Source organism: Sphaerodactylus townsendi, linkage group LG08, assembly GCF_021028975.2.
Source record: "Sphaerodactylus townsendi isolate TG3544 linkage group LG08, MPM_Stown_v2.3, whole genome shotgun sequence".
In the NCBI taxonomy this organism is placed as follows: Eukaryota; Metazoa; Chordata; class Lepidosauria; order Squamata; family Sphaerodactylidae; genus Sphaerodactylus; species Sphaerodactylus townsendi.
Window position 1 is genome coordinate 91,928,804 of NC_059432.1, and position 18,161 is coordinate 91,946,964.

The window sequence follows — 18,161 nt, forward strand, 5'->3', positions numbered from 1 at the left end:
TGGTGGTGGGATTCCAACAGTGGCGTAGCGCCAAATGGGGCTGGGCGTGGCACGGCAGGGGCATTCCAAGGGTGGGGCATTAATAATTTCTCTGTTACTTGTAAAAAACTCTTTTAAAAAGATCCTAATTTCCAGCTGGTATCTTTCTGTCCATAATTTAAACTCATTATAGCAAGTCCTATCGTCTACTGCCAACAGAAACAACTACATCTCCTCTAATTGACTGCCTGTCAAATACTTAATACTTTCAAATACTTAATTTTGTTTCTAGAAATCAGAAGAAGGATACTTTCCTTAAACAAGGAACTTTACCATATTTCTAAAACATGTTTTTACAACAGCCCAACAGGGAGAATTATCCCGTTTTCTACCTTCGCTAACCAGCCACATAGGAAACAACTGGACTTTATGATTTTTGGACCTAATGGAATTTCTAACTTAAAAGCAGACCCAATTAGTAACCCCCTCTCGGCACACACAAATAATTAGTAACCCACTCCCGGGAACTGGTGAGAACCTGCTGGATCCCACCTCTGACTAGGACCCAAACAGAGCATTCCAGGTCCAGGAAATGGCAGATGAATTCACAAATCTTTTATTCATTGCTATGGTCAGGAAGTCAAGGAGCAAAATGGCTGGGAGAAAACAGCCTATAATAGAAACAAGCATCCCATTTTATACCAGAAGTGCCATTGCTGAAGAAGCAGCTAAGCGTTCCTCCATTATGCCTTGGTCCACACCTAGCTGAAAGCCCATTCCCCAGGTAGCATTTTGTAGTGTACTTCCAAGTGCTGTGACTTTATCTGGGAGCCAAATTATGGTTGAAAAGCAAGATAAAGTATAATAAAAATACCGTTTTATGTTTTACAAAGCTCTTTCTGATTTAATGAAAAAGTCCAAATAAAAATGAGTTTTTAACAAATGTTATACAGGTTCTGTGATCACATGCACACATATAAATGTTGCACATTTTGGCATTATGTTGCTTGATCTACTGGTGTACATTTGCAGTCAGAATGTAAGACTAAATTAATTTCTATAGCTTTTAGGCATTTACAGTAAACAGAACTGCATCCAAACTGTATTCAGTCAGTTGCTTATGAATTACGTTGTAAAGTTATCTTTAGATCCTTACAGTTACCCTGTCAGTTATGAAATGGATAACAGATGATTTAAGAACACAGGAGATTCTTTTCTTTATGCAGCTTTGCAGATATTCAAATTCAAAATGCCCGCAGTTCTATTGTATTCTTCAAATACAGCAAAATAATATTTATGAAAAGCAGTACAAAGGAGTAAAACATACCTGGCCTGTTATAAGTACATTCTATCTCATAACAAATCCTGAAAAGTCAGAAGTTCAGGTAAATGTTGACTGTGTACCCCTACTTAATGTACCTTGGTTAGAGAGAAATAAATTAATCTGGTTTGAAAATCTTAAAAGCTTCTTGTTTAGATTTCACGTGGGATTTTGCAAACAATGTTAGTTTCCTGAGAGCTTCAGACAGGCCATCCCCTGTAAGACCACAGCAAGGCTGTACGTACCAATTTCGGTCATGACAGTGCTTCTTCATGTTGAATCTCCTAGTGATTTCCTCAGCATCTAAAGCTCCAGGGAGATCCTGTTTGTTTGCTAGGACAATCACAGGCACGTTCTTTACCCTTTCATTCTTCAAGATAAGCTCCAGCTCTCTCTTCGACTCATCCAAGCGTTGCCTGTCAGCGCTGTCCACAACATAGACCAGACCATCTGCATTTTCCAAGTAGTTGTCCCAAGCAGTCCTCATTCTGTGCTGTCCTCCAACATCCCAAACTGTTAAGGTAACATTTTCTCCCGTTTCTATCATCTCTACGTTGAAACCAACTGTCGGAAACGTCAGGAAGATGTCGTTGAACTTCATCATGTACAAAAGCGTTGATTTCCCCGACGAATCAAGTCCAAGCATTAGGATGTCGGCTTGTTTGACTCTGGAGCTCGCGAGCCCCATCTTTACCACACAATTTGGTAGTATTCTTCTTTGAAAAAAATATATTGGGCCGATTTTGTTTTTCTTGATTTTTCAAATGAAAAATGACAAGTAAAGAAGAAAGAAACAGAAAATCAGGCTTTCTGTCGTGCAACAGGAATAAGAGCAAGTATATGTTTGTTCTGTGGCCTTATCAGGACGACAGTATGCAAACAGAAAGTTATTAAAATATAACCTTCATCTCTGCCTACCTGCAGGGTGGAGCTGACTTGAATAATATTTGGTTACAGCAGCCAAAGGTTGCTTCCTGATGTCGATCAATGCCAAAGTTGAGCATACTTTTGTATTAAAGAAGCTCCTTGTCTTTCTTAATTCATGAGATGTAAGTGGGCATGTTATTGCAGTACTAGACGTTAAAATACCATTAATTGTGTGACATTCCCAGGGTTAGATTGCACTGCTCAAAAATTCCTGATAGTGATGTTAATACAGTGGTGGGATCCAAAAATTTTAGTAACAGGTTCCCATGGTGGTGGGATTCAAACTGTGGTAATGGGGCTAGGCTGAGGGCCTGACAGTAGCGTGGCCAGGCATTCCAGTAGCGGGGCATTGCTGGGGCGGGGGGCTGTGCTTAGGGACGCAGCAGCTGTGTGTGTGCCAGTCCTTAGGCTGAGGGGAAGCAGATGCACGCAGGCACAGGCTGCCACGCACACCGATGCACCTCCTGCTAGACTGCTTCAAGTTCTGTGCGCTGCTGCTGAGAAGAGGGGCGTGACTAAGGCCAAAATCACGTGGCAAAATCACCAATTAGTAACCCCCTCTCGGCACACACAAATAATTAGTAACCTACTCTCAGGAACCTGTGAGAACCTGCTGGATCCCACCTCTGTGTTAATATATATTTATCACGTGTTCCTGTTGTTCTGGTCGTGCTTTTGACAAGCAGACCTGTTGGCTTGTGGGAGTGCCATATTCTCTGAGAACACTGAGAGAGATTTGGATCCATAGTGAAGTCACCATGGATCCAGAAGTTGTCAGGAAAGAAGGTACTGAACTCGCAGCAACCATCCTACATGTTTCATTCTGAGAAGTTAGATCTCTCACTTCTCATGGGCTCATTCCGCACATGCAGAATAATGCACTTTCAAACTCCTTTCAGTGCTCTTTGAAGCTGTGCGGAATGGCAAAATCCACCTGCAAACAGTTGTGAAAGTGGTTTGAAAACGCATTATTTTGCGTGTGCGGAAGGGGCCTTAGAGTAAGCGCATAGGCAGAGACTGCCTACAGGCACTAAACATAGGTGATGTCCTACAACACCCAGTTTCTAAACAATTAAAGACTAATGAACCTGGCAGACTTTGGCCTTCTGATGCGAACTTATCATTATGTAAAATATGATAAGTAGGACATCACCAGGAGTGGGTGAAATGGCAACCCTTAAAGGTTTCCAGGTTCCAATGGGCTCAAACTTGTTCTATGTAAAAAATGCAAATTGTAGGCTCATGTAGCATCAGTTTGCTTTGGAGCCATGAAAGGAAGACAGAGATGTTTAATCCCTCGGCTTCCACAGTTTCAGTATTCATATTTGGGGTTGTTTTTTTTAATTATTACTATTTTAGAGGAGAAAATATACATTTTTCCATTTAAATTATTAATAACAAAGCAGGGAGCCTGGTTTTCAATAGTGAAACAAAGTGGAGATTGAAGGGTTACATGCATAAGGAAAAAGCAGCAATCCTGAGCAGCAGGTGAGAGCCAGTGTGATATAGTGGTTCAGAGTGGTGGACTCTGATCTGGAGAACCAGGTTTGATTCCCTGTTCCTCCATAAGCAGCCTGCTGTGTGATTTTGGGCTAGTCCAGGGGTAGGGAACCTGTGGCTCTCCAGATGTTCAGGAACTACAATTCCCATCAGCCTCTGTCAGCATGGGAATTGTAGTTCCTGAACATCTGGAGAGCCGCAGGTTCCCTACCCCTGGGCTAGTCACAGTTCTTTCTGAACTATTTCAGCTCTGCCTATCTCACAAGGTGCCTGTTGGGGCAGGGGAGGTGATTTCCTGGAAATTTTTTTCATTTACTTTTAATTTATTGTGGTTTTCATTTATACATATAAGCACGTGGTGTATGTTTAAGAGATGTAAGCATAACAATTTAAAAATAAAAAGACACACCCCTGAAGAAGAAGAAGAAGAAGAAGAAGAAGAAGAAGAAGAAGAAGAAGAAGAAGAAGAAGAAGAAGAAGAAGAGTTGGATTTATATCCCCCCTTTCTCTCCTGCAGGAGACTCAAAGGGGCTTACACACTCCTTTTCCTTCCCCCCTCACAACAAACACACTGTGAGGTAGGTGGGGCTGAGAGATCTCAGAAGAACTGTGACTAGCCCAAGGTCACGCAGCTGGCTTGTGTGGGAGTGCCCAGTCTAATCTGAATTCCCCAGATAAGCCTCCACAGCTCAGGCGGCAGAGCGGGGAATCAAACCCAGTTCCTCCAGATGAAGCATGGATGAAGGATTATTGTTTTGTTAAGCAATAAGTATATCAGTCATTTATTTACTGGATGCTGTGTTCATCCTGCTGGGGCGAAACGTTCTAAGTGTTTGGGTTTTTAAAAAGCACACCTGTTTCCACACATGACCAGGTAGATTGTTTCCCAACCTGCAGTTTCCTCAATAAAAGGCTGGATCATTTCCTAAATAAACTAGCCGTAAAAAGGAATTAAACAAATGAATGGGGATAGTTCTATCATGGTTATAATATATTAGGGAAGATTGGCCATAAAGGCCACCAGGAAAAAGTTCCGGGGACCAATGGCCTGGGGGCTGCCATTCTGGGGCCACAAAAGCCCAGGGAATGATTGGCCACCATGCCAGGCAGGCAGCAGCCACCACTGCAAACCAGTGAAACCTTGGCTTCTTCCAGTTGGAGGAGGAGTTCTCTGGCTCTTCGAAACTCTCGGCCCATCAGGGCCTGAAGTGCACTACCCCACTAAGCTGCCCAGGGCTGGCAGGGCAGGCTCTTCTTCCCTCCGTCCTTCCTTTTGTGGGGGGCAGGATTTGGACTCTTTTTCTGGACTGACTTTTCTTCCCATTCCACCCAGTTAGCTATGACAGCTAAATGGAATCTTCAGAGGTAGGAACCTTTCCATACCAGTTGTTGGGAGTCAGTTGTGGGGAAGGGCTATTTATTTATCTCATTTATAGTACACTTTTCTTTAAAAGACCCAAAATGGATTGTTAAATACCGAACAACCATAGATAGCAATAAAATAGCTATAAAATAAAAAATTAGGAACAGCAAAGTAATTTACAAACAGGCCTGCTGACAAATGTGTTATATGGTTTAAGGAATGGCAGAAGGACGGAGGCTTTCCTAACTTGTTAGGGAAAATTATTCCACCAGAAGGCGAACTATAACCAAAAAGACCTACTCACAGGCTGAGACAACTTATACTTTCCAGATCATCAGAGACTCGTAACAGGAGAGAGGTGATCCCGTAGATATGTAAATCCCTGGCCATAAAGGGGTGTACAAATAATAAACAGAACCTCAGACTGAACCCAGACACTTATTAGCAAACCCCACCCCCACCAAATGATTGCAAGATCAGTATTATATGATTCTGCTTTGATCCATATCAGTCTTGCCAGATTTGGGTTGAGAAATATCTGAAGATTTTGGGGGTGGAACTAGGGTTGCCAGTCTTCCCCGGTCACCAATTTGTGTGTGTGTGTGTGAAGTGGGTCAAGCTAATCAAACCGGGATACCTATTATACCCAAACTATTGGCTAGTAAAAAAATTAATAATAGGATGCAAAGTGCCAGTGGTGTAGCACCAACGGGACGGGGGGGATGATGCCCCAGGCGGCGCTGTGGTGGGGGCGTGGCCAGGTTGTAGGGGGCATTAGGGTTAGGGTTCCGGGGCGGGCGGGGGCAGGTGCCACCGCAGCAGGGGGCAGGGGGCATGTGTGCCCTGGGCGCAGTTCCCCCTTGCCCTGCCCCTGTAAAGTGCTCATTTAATAACAAAGTGTAGCAGTATCACAAGAATAACACATGAATAAGAGGACAGACAAATGCACATGTATCTACCAAATAGCAGGTAAGCAGAATGAAAGGCCCTATAGGGAAAAAGTCAGACTACAAAAATATACAGTAGGTCATCAAAACATATGCTGAATCAAACCTCAAGCAAATGCACTCCAGGTAAGTGCCAAAGTGAGTGACAAGATAACAAAAATAAATGTGAAGCAACGATATGGGCAGGATTTTCCGGATGACCCCTGTTTTGTTGTGCATAGGTTCTTCAACAGGGCATAGATTTTCTATACTAAATTTAGCCCAGTACTTGGGAACTTTTTGTACAAGCTACAGTTTATTGCCTAAGATATGAGTTAAAAATATTTTTATTTGGGTGCTGTGTGGTTTCTGGGCTGTGTGGCCATGTTCTAGCAGCATTCTCTCCTGACGTTTCGCCTGCATCTGTGGCTGGCATCTTCAGAGGATCATCTGAAGATGCCAGCCACAGATGCCAGGCTTTCACTCGGGAGAGCGGAAATACTAACTAAGAATTCTGACCATATTGAGCTCAGACAACACAGCACCCAAGTGATTCCGGCCGTGAAAGCCTTCGACAATACAATATTTTTATTGATTTTCACAATATATTTAACAGAATAGAATTAGAAAGGATTCTATAGTATAGAAAATAACTAAACAAAAAGGACATCTACTGAAAACTGTATTAATTAAACATTACATGGATCCTGACATGACATTCTAATATGATTAGAAAAACTGTCATGGAATCTTTAAATCACTGTCATTTATCCACCAACTCCAAAACATCTTTACTGGTTAGACTGTTATATTTTAATCCTTGTCCATTTATTAATCCTCAAGTTATTTTTATCTTTACCTAAGACCTGACTTGTTGATTCCTATCTGGGCAAGTATAGAAAATTTATACACTGATGAAGAAGCTATGCACAGCAAAGTGGGAGTCCCCACTTGTAATTCTATCAAAACGATTTGATCATTCGTACTCTTTTAAAATATATCACATTGGAGATGTTTACTGGTGTTTTTTAAACTACTTCTGTGTTTGCAATTCAAAATAAAATTTTAAGAAAAGAAAAGTACATGTACCTCTTGACCACAGCCACCCAACCTGAGTCAACTTGCTGATATGGCCTCAAAAACAAGAATGGAGAAACGAAGGGTGGAAATTGCTGTTGCCAGCCCTAAAACGCTGTACTCAATAGTCCTTTTCAGCTGTTTGATTTTGGTGCTCCAACCATGCATAACAGGAGAGTCCACTACTACTGTGCATGATCATCTGAATACACATAGTGTAATATGTGGGAATGGAGCAGTGTTTGTAGATTGTATCTGTGCGCAGTTTTGGTACCTGTGATGGGACTTTAAGATGATGTGAGGTTGCACATACCAAAACCGTATGTGCACAGAAAATCCACGTTGTCCCCATGCACATGAAATAGTGATCGCACATATCAAGAAAGGATCATGCACAGTGCGCAGTCTTATTTTGAGTGGCAGAAGCACCAATATATCAAACAGCTTAAGAAATGTTACATTTGGGAATAAAAGAGCTGTTTTAATAAATGCCTGTGGGGCAGAATACCTTAATCGCCTGCTGTAGTTAATACTCAACGCATGTTAAATAGATACATAAATACATGAAGGGAGACACAGCGTTCAGTAAGCATACATTAAAACAAATTTGTTATACAAAAAGTGCGCTGTGCACCAACAAAATGGAACAAGTGAGATATCTAATGAAGATGAATGTCCTCAAATGATGGCATGATTTATTACCCTTGAGGTTCAGGGTGGGTAGCGATTTTTCTTAATCTCAGCAGCTGTGATGTATGCCTCCATTAAGGAACTTGAAACTGAAATTGTGATTTGTCTCAAGGCTGCCTGGTAAGGCAGCTGTAATCTGTAATCTGGAACCCTGTTTCTGGGCCCAAATTCCATATTCTGTTTGCTTTCATTGTGACATGTTGCCTGCAATCCATCCCACTGCTTACAGCCCTTCCCAGTCAGCCTCCAGCATCAGGTAATCTTACAAAATCATCAATACAAACGGGTTCCCTGATGGGATTGCCAACTCTGGGTTGGGAAATCCTGGGGATTTGGGGGTGAAGCCTGTGGAGGGCCTGGTTTGGGGAGGGGAGAGCCTTCAGCCGGTATAATAGCACACTTTCCATGCAGCCATGTTTCCCAGGGGAACAGATATTGGTTGCTGGGAAATCTTCAGGGCCCACCTGGAGGTTTGGCAACCAAATTCTCCAAGTGTAGAGCAAGAAGTGGCACTATCAAATAAAAATATGTCATAAATATAGTCAACTAATCATGTTTGCACAGTACTCCAAATTCCCCATACCTGATTTTTAAACAGTGGACAGTGCAGTATTAAACAGGCTTCTGAAAGCAATAAATGCTGAGAATGTATTGTCGAAGGCTTTCACGGCCAGATTGAACTGGTTCTGGTGGGTTTTCCGGGCTGTGTGGCCGTGGTCTGGTGGATCTTGTTCCTAACGTTTTGCCTGCATCTGTGACTGGCATCTTCAGAGGTGTATCTCAGAGGGGTATCACAGACTTCTCTCTGTGATACATCTCTGAAGATGCCAGCCACAGATGCAGGCAAAACGTTAGGAACAAGATCCACCAGACCACGGCCACACAGCCTGGAAAACCCACCAGAACCAATACTGAGAATATTTATCTATGGACCAATGTGGATGTTTTATAAAGGGTTTTTCCACCTTTCTGTATTATGTGTCCCGTTACATATTCACTCAAATCATTCTATTCTGCCTCCACTCACACCTTTCCTATTTACAGCACTGAAGGGAGGACAAATAAGGACATAACACTCTGCTTCAACTAAGCTACGTAATGAGAAGCATCACAGACAGAAAAAATTTTTTTACAGAGCATTTAAATAGGATGAAGATGATGGCTGAAGAGCTGCAGTTCAAAAGTACACTGACATATTTGGTCTGTACCCTTTCTACTTTGCATTCTAATAACCTAATTGCACTTCTTTAAACGAGGAAATGCATTAATTTAATAGTTTCTTAATATTCCGTTCCAGCTAAACTCGTTTCTTCCTTAATACTGGATGCAGTCCATCTCCTTTCAAATCTCTGGAGCTTTGCCACTTCCTTCAGTGAAGTGGATCATGCTCCTACGATTTCTATAGTCAGTTAATCTGAATGGTATCAGTCTATACCGGAAGTCTGTTTTAATAGTGCTATGTTATTCCAAAGGCTTGGTTCTGAATCATCTGCCCCTCCTCCTGAGTGTGCTCACTGCCAAGAGATTTCAACATCAACCCAGGCTCCTGAAATAGTTTATCTTGCTTTCACACAAAAGCCCTGATTGCTGTTGTGTGGAGGGTGCAGTCAGTGGGACTTCCTTCTGAGGACACAGGGATAAGATCTGGCTGTTTCAAGGAGGCACAGCGATTTGGAATGAAAGCATGTTACTTGGGTGCGCATCAATGAGGTGTCATTAAAAGTTGTGGCTTGTGGCTTGCTGAAGAGTTTTGTTCCCTCCACAATAACCTCTTTGTTGCAATGCCAGATGGTGATTCCAGTTAACATGTACAGAAGAGGAGGAGTTAATTCCACAATGCCCCGGTCCAAACAGTCTAACAGGGTAAGGAAAAGCAAGATGAGTCAGATTGCTTATCAGCAGAACAAACAGTATACCTCACTGCTTAAAAAGAATCTTGGGAACCTCACTGCTTTAAAAGAATCTCGGGACTAACGTTTGGCTTCGATGTGTTGCTGTCAATACAACTGCTGTACATCGAATTTACTGAAAAGCATTGTGCGGCTTACATAAGAAAAGTTATATTTGGCTTCCAGGAAACGGCAAAGTTGCAGGAGTGAGAGATGTCCCTGGTCTTTCTTTCTACATGTGCAAATGGCTGCTAAGCTGAGAAAGAGCTACCACATTCAGTATCAACACCATGGCCTTTTCTGCATGCACAACTTACCACAGATTTTCCCAGCAGTCAAACCTTGTGTCTTGGAAGCATGTTCTGTGAAATCATTCCACACACATCCTTTCTCCCCTTGTCTCTTCAGTTGAATTTATTCCACGTTCTACTGCTGAAAATGTATTATTGTTGGTGATGGTGAGATGTCATCCATGACACAGAAGAACAACCCTCTCCCCTTTTTTGTGGTGGTGCTCTATTGTTACTGCTGCTGCACAACTACATTTTGAGGCACAATTCAAAAATTCCTCAGCCTCCATTTCTACTCTTGAGAACTATCAACCCAAAATGGAAGACAAATTACCTGAAGGAACAGAAACATGTAGCCTCCATCCCTACACAGAACCACGCTTTCCAGCCAAATTTGATCTGCAAAAATGCAATTGTGATTGTAACAGTCCCCAATTGTATGCAATGATTACTCCTGGGACTCTTTTCAGTCACCTCCACCTTCAAAATTGTTCTTTGCCCTAACATTACATTGGTAGTTTGATATGACATTGACAAGCTGATCAATCCACCATTCTAGTTTGTATTTCTGCCTGAACATTAAGATCGCAAGTTCTATGTGAAATTGACAGAGTTTGATGCAACCCACCATGCTATTTTGTATTAGAATGCTTCAGTGTTACATTGCCAGTTCAATATGTAAAAGAGATTAAAAACAACAACAACAACAACCCTTCAGTGCTTTAATGTGAATATTTGATAATACCTGGTACCCAAAATGGGTGTCAGGTTTTTCTTAATGGAAAACATCAGCCAGGAGTAATACCTGGTACCCAGGAGTAATACCTGGTACCCAAAATGGGTGTCAGGTTTTTCTTAATGGAAAACATCAGCCAGGAGTAACATTTTTTTGCCATCAAGTTGCAGCTAAATTATGGTTACCCTGAGGGCTTTCAAGGGAGGAGTCATTCAGAGATGGTTTGCCACTGCCTGCCTCTGCATTATGACTCTTGTCTCCATCCAAATAGTCTCCATCCAAATACTAACTAGGGTCAGCACTACATAGCTTCCTGAGATCTGCTGAGATCAGGCATGTCTGGGCTATCTAGATCAGTGGTTCTCAACCTGTGGGTCAGGACCCCTTTGGGGGTCGAACGACCCTTTCACAGGGGTCGCCCAAGACTCTCTGCATGAGTGTTCTCCATCTGTAAAATGGATAAATGTTAGGGTTGGGGGTCACCACAACATGAGGAACTGTATTAAAGGGTCACGGCATTAGGAAGGTTGAGAACCACTGATCTAGATCAAGGAAAAGGTAACAGTGGAAGGTCAAGAAAATCCTATGGAAGTAGCCTGATCAGATGTGTTAGTTGAGAATTAAAATATTATGCTGGAGAAGTATTTTTCAAGTATGCAGGCCACAACCAAACTGAGGCCCTTTCCGCACAGCAAATGTATAGCAGGTTGCAGTCAGGATAAAGTAACCTACTTTCCTATTTTTGCGTTTGCGTGCATCCATGCAGGCAGCAATTGAAGCCCACGGAAACAATGTGGGTTGCTGATACATCTGATACATCCTGCCATTTCACGATATGACCATCTGCACCTGCATGGCTACGCAGATGCGAGCCGCGAAACTTTTAAAGAGGAAAGCACAGCCGAATAAAGTGCCTCCTGCCCGGCTGTTCTCAAAAATAAAAAAAATGTTTTGGGGGAAATAGCACAGGGCTGACTCGCTTTAGGGGCGGGATCTGTGTGAAGCGCCCCTCATAATGGATTTTTCCCATTCTAAACATGTGTTTAATGCCCTGTGCAGAGTGGGCCTGTGTTAAGCCTGGATGTGGGACGGGGGTGCTGTTCTGAGTTGCTTTCACTTTTGCAGGTGCTTGGCTATCTTTCAGCCTGACCTTGGGAGTCTACTGCTGCAATGGGCCCCACCGCCCCAAGTCTGGGTTTCTCTACTCTGTAATGTTCTCATGTGGGGGTGAGGAGGTGTGATGCATATTATCAACTGCTTGGCGCCTTTTTGCCAGTTTCGTCTTTTTCATTGTTCTCTGATGTCAGCCAAATAAATCCTTGAACCAACTGAGTATTTATTGGGTCCTGATGCAGGGAGCTGACATTACGACGAAACTGGCAAAAAGAGTCCGTACCTTCCGAGGAAGGTGGACCTGCATTCCAACTCTGTGAGTGCACACATTCACTGAAATTAATCAGCATAAGCACATTTAACTCTGTCAGGATTTGGTGTCAGAATTTTATGGATGGTTGCTAGCCTAAGTTATCGTTTTGTTTGTCTGAGCACTTTGATTTATGAAAGGCAGATCTCCAGCACAGAGAGCGCAACCTCCTTCCCAATCTCATGTGTGTACATCTGAGGAATTGACACCTATGTCAAACCACATTCAGATCTCTTAAAAACTGTAATCTTTTTACTAGTATATTTTCAGCAGCAGTGGCATAGGAGGTGAAGAGCTTGTGTATCTAATCTAGAGGAACCGGGTTTGATTCCCAGCTCTGCCGCCTGAGCTGTGGAGGCTTATCTGGGGAATTCAGATTAGCCTGTGCACTCCCTCACACACCAGCTGGGTGACCTTGGGCTAGTCACAGCTTCTTGGAGCTCTCTCAGCCCCACCTACCTCACAGGGTGTTTGTTGTGAGGGGGGAAGGGAAAGGAGATTGTAAGCCCCTTTGAGTCTCCTGCAGGAGAGAAAGGGGGATATAAATCCAAACTCCTCCCTCCCTCCCTCACTCCCTCCTCTCTCCTCCATCCCCTCCTCTGTACATTTCTTCTTCTAGCTTCTTCTTCTTTATTTATTTATTTCTTTTGCATTTGTTGCTTCTTTACCTTCTTCATTGCTTCTTCTTCTTCTTCTTCTTCTTCTTCTCAGCAGTCCTTCCAAATGCCCTTTCATGGAGGTATGTAATACCAAGACTGAGCCTCTCACACATTAAGTGTTCTCTTCCCCAAGTAAAACAGTCTTAGGTGCCCTGTACTCGCCCAGAACAGAGTGGGAGACTCACAAGCAAGGTGTAACAGTTCAGAAAAAAGATCTATTGCTAGAAGAATTGGGACCCTAACTCCTCCCAGGGTCTGACTAAAATAAAAGTACTTGCTTGACTGGAACAACTTGAAGCTTGAGACTTTGATCCTTTCCTGACTTCTTCCAGGAAAGTCCACTTTGTCTGGGCTTCCTCTTGGTTCCTTCAGTGTTCTTGATCTGGATTCTACTTTCTGTTAACATCTTAACTTGATTCTCTATAGACTATATACCATAGACCATAGTGTCAAACTTGCGGCCCTCCAGATGTTATTGGCTACAGTTCCCATAATCCCCTGCCAGCATCATAACATCTGGAGGGCCGTGAGTTTGACACTTGTGCCATAGACATAAGAGGTATTGCAGCCTCCCAACTCTGCTGGTACCTTGGACTAAACTAACTAAACAGGGGCTCTACTGGGTATTGAAAGGAAGACTGCCTCTAGGGGATTTCTTAAAGGGACAGGGTCTAACTACAGTTCCCTCCCTTAGAACACTATACAAAAGAACTAAACCCATTGTAACTAAAGGGACAACTGAGACTTAATAAAGAATAGTAAGAGCTTCTTTGGGGGCATGACATTAAGTGTTTATGTAAGATGGAGCAGAAGGTGATTAATGCTTTCAGTCAGACATTTCATCTTCATCCTGGCTCAGTGATGGGGCCAGCACAGCAGACTTGATTGGAGAGCATCGCAGTGCTTCCGCCCTCTGGGACAACTTCAAAGTTCATCTCATAGTCCTTAGCAAAACAGGACCCATAAGATTGCTCCTGCAAAGGAAGAAGCCAGAGAATAGTTTCCATACAGACATGGAAGAAGGCTTTGATTAAGTAATAGGAAGGCAAGAAAATCCACCCAAGACAAGTTGCCAGGTAACAGGAAGCCAAGGCAGCCAAGGCTAGAAAGATTGTCCCAGCAGTCATCACTATGCTCATAAGCAGCCAGAGCAGCCAACACCCTGGAACTCAATAAGGGTGTGGAGGCCTTGGTGGAGAACTTTCCTATAAAATATGAGGCCTACTGGAACCTGGATTTGAAGATTTTGGACGGTAGTAGGAGTTTCTGTTTTACTGTGTTCATAAACTATGGCTCAGTTTAAATCTCTGGACTCTGTCCTTTTCAGCACTGGGAAGTTTTGCCCCTGTTGGATTGCAAATTCTTTTTCTCAGTGGTGTGGGCGGGAGTTCCATAGAACAGCAGAATATGTTCAGTGTGCTCAAGGGGACTTTGGGTGTGTTTCTTGGGCAGCAACCCACTACGCCACACAGCAGACTGCTTAAGGGAACTTTGCAGGATATGGGATCTGCCATTCAAAGAGAAATAAAGTCAAAAATCACACTGGGTACAGAACTGTGTGTGTCTTGAAAGCAGCCTTTTCCAGCCCTCACAAATATAAATGAGGACATACAGTGCAGAATCCCTGCTGATTTAAGCAGGTTTGGGCGACTCAGTGCATGGGTAGGAGATACCAGGGACCCTGAAATAGGCTATCTTCAGCATTGTAGTGTATGAAAGGCAGGCTACATCGTAAAATTAAATAATACATAAATAAAAATGGGAAGCACTTGGCAAAGAGCGAGATACCGGTTTTGAATTTTGTCATTATTTCATTGTCCACCTTGTTGCTCTTTCTCTTCCTCCTCAGTACTTCCTAAAGCATTCCAAATATGCAAGATCCAGCAGGAGCGTAGGAGTGGGGAAACAAATCTAGTTCACCAGATAAGACTCTGCCACTCATGTGGAGGAGTGGGAAATCAAACCCAGTTTACCAGATTAGAGTTCACCTGCTCTTAACTACTATACCACACTGGCTCTCATAAGGGTCAGTTATGCCGTCACAGGCCTCCAGTGGCTGCCTATCAACACAACTGAGGCCACAGCACTGGTATGGTGGTGGGCTGAATTAGTAAGCTTCCTAATCCCTTTCAAACTGGGAACACCCCCATCAGAGACAGAAAGTTATGCCAGCAAAAAACATATAATAGTCTATAAGCATCAACTGATTCAAAAATCGAGTGCCCCCTCATTACCAAGCCCCTGCCCATTAAGTCTGAAGCAGCTCAGGGGGTTTGACTGCAGGGGTGAACAATCATATCCCTACCAGGTAGCAGCCAATCACTACCACCCTAGCCCTACAAAAACCCTAGCAAGCACAACTCGCAAGGTAGCACGCAAGGCACAAGACCCTGTCTCAGACCTATGTAGACTTAGAGAGAGTGGCAAGGCACTTTGGTGGCAGAAAAAGCACAGAAAAGGGCACCATGCACTATTGGGCACGCCCTTTGTGCCAACACACAATTTTGTGGCTGACCTCTCCCGTTTCAGAACCCAACAGGAACCCCAGTTCCAGAGGCAGGACCCAAAGGGGTAGCCATGCACTTACAGGTAAACAGGAGTCTGATTCCCAAATCTGCTTCTGTCTTTCATGGCTGAGTGCTGCCCTGATAATACTACCTCACACACCCGATCCCAGCAGCCCCTCCAAGACTGACCTTACATCTGGTGCCCCCCCCCCCCACTCCCGGCATTCACCTCAAAGGCTGCTGTGTGAAGGGGAGATGGACCAGTGGGTGGTTTGGGTGAACGAACCACGGTGTTGTGGTGGTTGAAGTATCAGACTAGGATCAGGGAGATTCAGTTTCACACCCTCCCACATGCCATGGAAGCTAGACTCAAGCAGACTAAAATCTCTCACAAAACTGGTGTGAGGATCAAATGAGGAGAGGAGAATGATGGAAGCCATTTTGGGTGGCCATTGGGGAATGCAGTACATGAATGAAGTAAATATGTGTGTGCCTACTCTAGGAAGAGGGGACTCTGTCATCTGGTGGAAGATATCTGGGAAGATATCCCTGAGGGGGCAGGGAATCATGGGGCCCCTGGAGTCAGTAGCACAGGGGAAGCAATACAGCTGGCAGACTCAGCGTCTGTGGAGGGGAGTGGGCAAGAGGGCAGCAGACTCAAATCTTGGATGGTGTAGCAGGGGTCTTAGAGTCATTGTTGTGGCCCTGGGGTGGCAACTGAGCAGGAGGGGCTGGAGTGGTTGCCATGGAGGAGGAACACTTTCTCCCAAGATATGGAGGGCAGCATTGCATTATTAGTCTGGGCATTTGGTTTGGACTTTCTTCTGATAAGAAACAATAGGCCAAGTATTTGCTGAGTTTAAGAGGTTATAAGGAAGCACAGATATCTTAGGGGAAAAATGAGTAATTGTGTAAGGTTTCCATTGTTTGACATGAGCACAAACAAGTACACATTTTGCAAGCTTAACTGCACAAAGGAGCTCACTGATAATGTAGCAGCTTCTGGATCACCTGGTCAGGTAACCACAGGGTTGCAAATCTGTGGAGATCTCTCTCTAGGTGACACAGATCAGTTCATCTGGAGAAAACGGCTGCTTTGAAACGTGGAATCTATGGCATCGAAGTCCCTCCCCCTCCCCTCCTCAGGTTCCACCCCCCCCCCAAATCTCCAGGCATTTTCCACCCTGGAGCTTGCAGCTCTAGGTGTTCATGCAGCCCTACGTGCAGGACTGTGAACTGCTAAAAGGCTAGCAATTTTCTGCTAGCCTTTTACTACTACTTTACTACTTAGTGTATATGTGTAGAAAGCAAGGATCTCCTACTTCATTTTACATGTATAAACCATGCCATCTATATATTGTGGTACAGTGGTACAGTGTTTCATTATCCTACATAATAATATCTAACATCTAATTCTGAAACTGGCCTGAAAATGATGGTAATTTTTTTTTCACAATGGGGCTGTACAGAAGAGAAGAAGAACTTGGATGTATACCCTGCTTTTCTCAACTGTAAGGAGTCTCAAAGGAACTTACAAACTTTTTCCCTTTCTCCCCCCACAAAAGATAGCTTGGGAGGTAGGTTGGGTTGAGAGAGTTCTGAGAGAACTGTGACTAGCCCAAGAACACCCAGTGGGCTTCATATGTAAGAGAGGGGAAACAAACTTGGTTCACCAGATTGGAGTCGACCGCTCATGTGGAGGAGTGCGGAATCAACCCCAGTTTTTCCAATTGGAAAATGCAAATAGCTACACCATGCTGGAGAGGTTTCTACAACCAAAGGAAAGCCCTGGGATTTTAGCATAAGCTTAAAATAAAATAAACTCAAAGGAGAAGAACTGAAGTTTTAATATACCAACATCTTGTGAAATTGCTACTGCAGTAGTTTGATTTTGAAATGCAGGATGAAATGCAGGATGATTTTGAAATGCAGGATGAGGAAAGGCAGGCCAGCCAAGAAGATGTAGGAGAGCAAAGCTAGAGTAGAAGTACAGCAGGAGACCAGACCAGACCAGATCAGAAAGAGACAGGCAGGCAGGCAGGCAGGCAGGCAGGCAGGCAAGAAAGAAAGAAAGAAAGAAAGAAAGAAAGAAAGAAAGAAAGAAAGAAAGAAAGAAAGAAAGAAAGAAAGAAAGAAAGAAAGAAAGAAAGAAAGAAGAAAGGACCGTAGGAAGAGAAGGAATCAGAGAAAGGGGAGAAGGTAAAAGGGAATGAAGGAAAGAAGCGAGAGAATGGGGAAGAAGACCGGTGGGGGATAAAAGATTCCCCCTTTAAAGTGTTCACAGCTCCTTTGCTTGCCTTATCTAAATTATATCCTGGCACATCATTTTTCCTCCCTGTGGTGGCAAAAAAAAGTACTGATCTTACTTTATGTTTATGTTGATGATGACATGATTTTGCCTCATATGTAAAATGGGTTACAGCACCTTGAGTATGTATTGTCTAAGAACGTCTCAAGTGCTGACTGCACAGAAAACTACAGCTGTCCTGTAAGATTTTAAATGCAGTTGTCAAGTAAGTGCAGATGTCCTGTCAAGACTTAATAGGAGTAATCTTTTTGCTATTAGCTGTTGGAATAAACATTTTGAGTCAGTCAGACTAAAAGCTTCTCAATCATTCTCAAGTATCGCAGAACTATGCAGATTCCACTGAACCTACTGTGGAATTTTAATATCAAATTTATACCCCCTGTTATTAAATGAATGTGAAATCTGTGGTTGTTACAGTGTTTCAGGCATGGAAGAATAGACCCCTAATAGCCATTTTGGGGATATGAGAATCACTCTAATCGAAGTATAAAGGGTTGAAACAGGGATTCTACCTACTGTAATGAAGATCATTGAACTGGAATTTTCAACAGAAGAGGTTGCTGAAG

General features: G+C 43.3%; 1 protein-coding gene across 1 annotated transcript; it reads right to left on the reverse strand.

The window, feature by feature from the left end:
* Positions 1–1,238: 1,238 nt before the first annotated feature.
* On the reverse strand, positions 1,239–2,109 carry ARL14 (ADP ribosylation factor like GTPase 14). Its single transcript, XM_048506646.1, has one exon. It carries the CDS (start codon positions 1,986–1,988, stop codon positions 1,419–1,421), a length of 570 nt encoding a protein of 189 aa, XP_048362603.1. The 5' UTR covers positions 1,989–2,109; the 3' UTR covers positions 1,239–1,418.
* Between the last annotated feature and the right edge of the window lie 16,052 nt (positions 2,110–18,161).

What these genes read in the sequence shown, in the direction of transcription:
- ARL14 (XM_048506646.1), bottom strand. Translation starts at nt 1,988, where the DNA reads ATGGGGCTCGCGAGCTCCAGAGTCAAACAAGCCGACATCCTAATGCTT.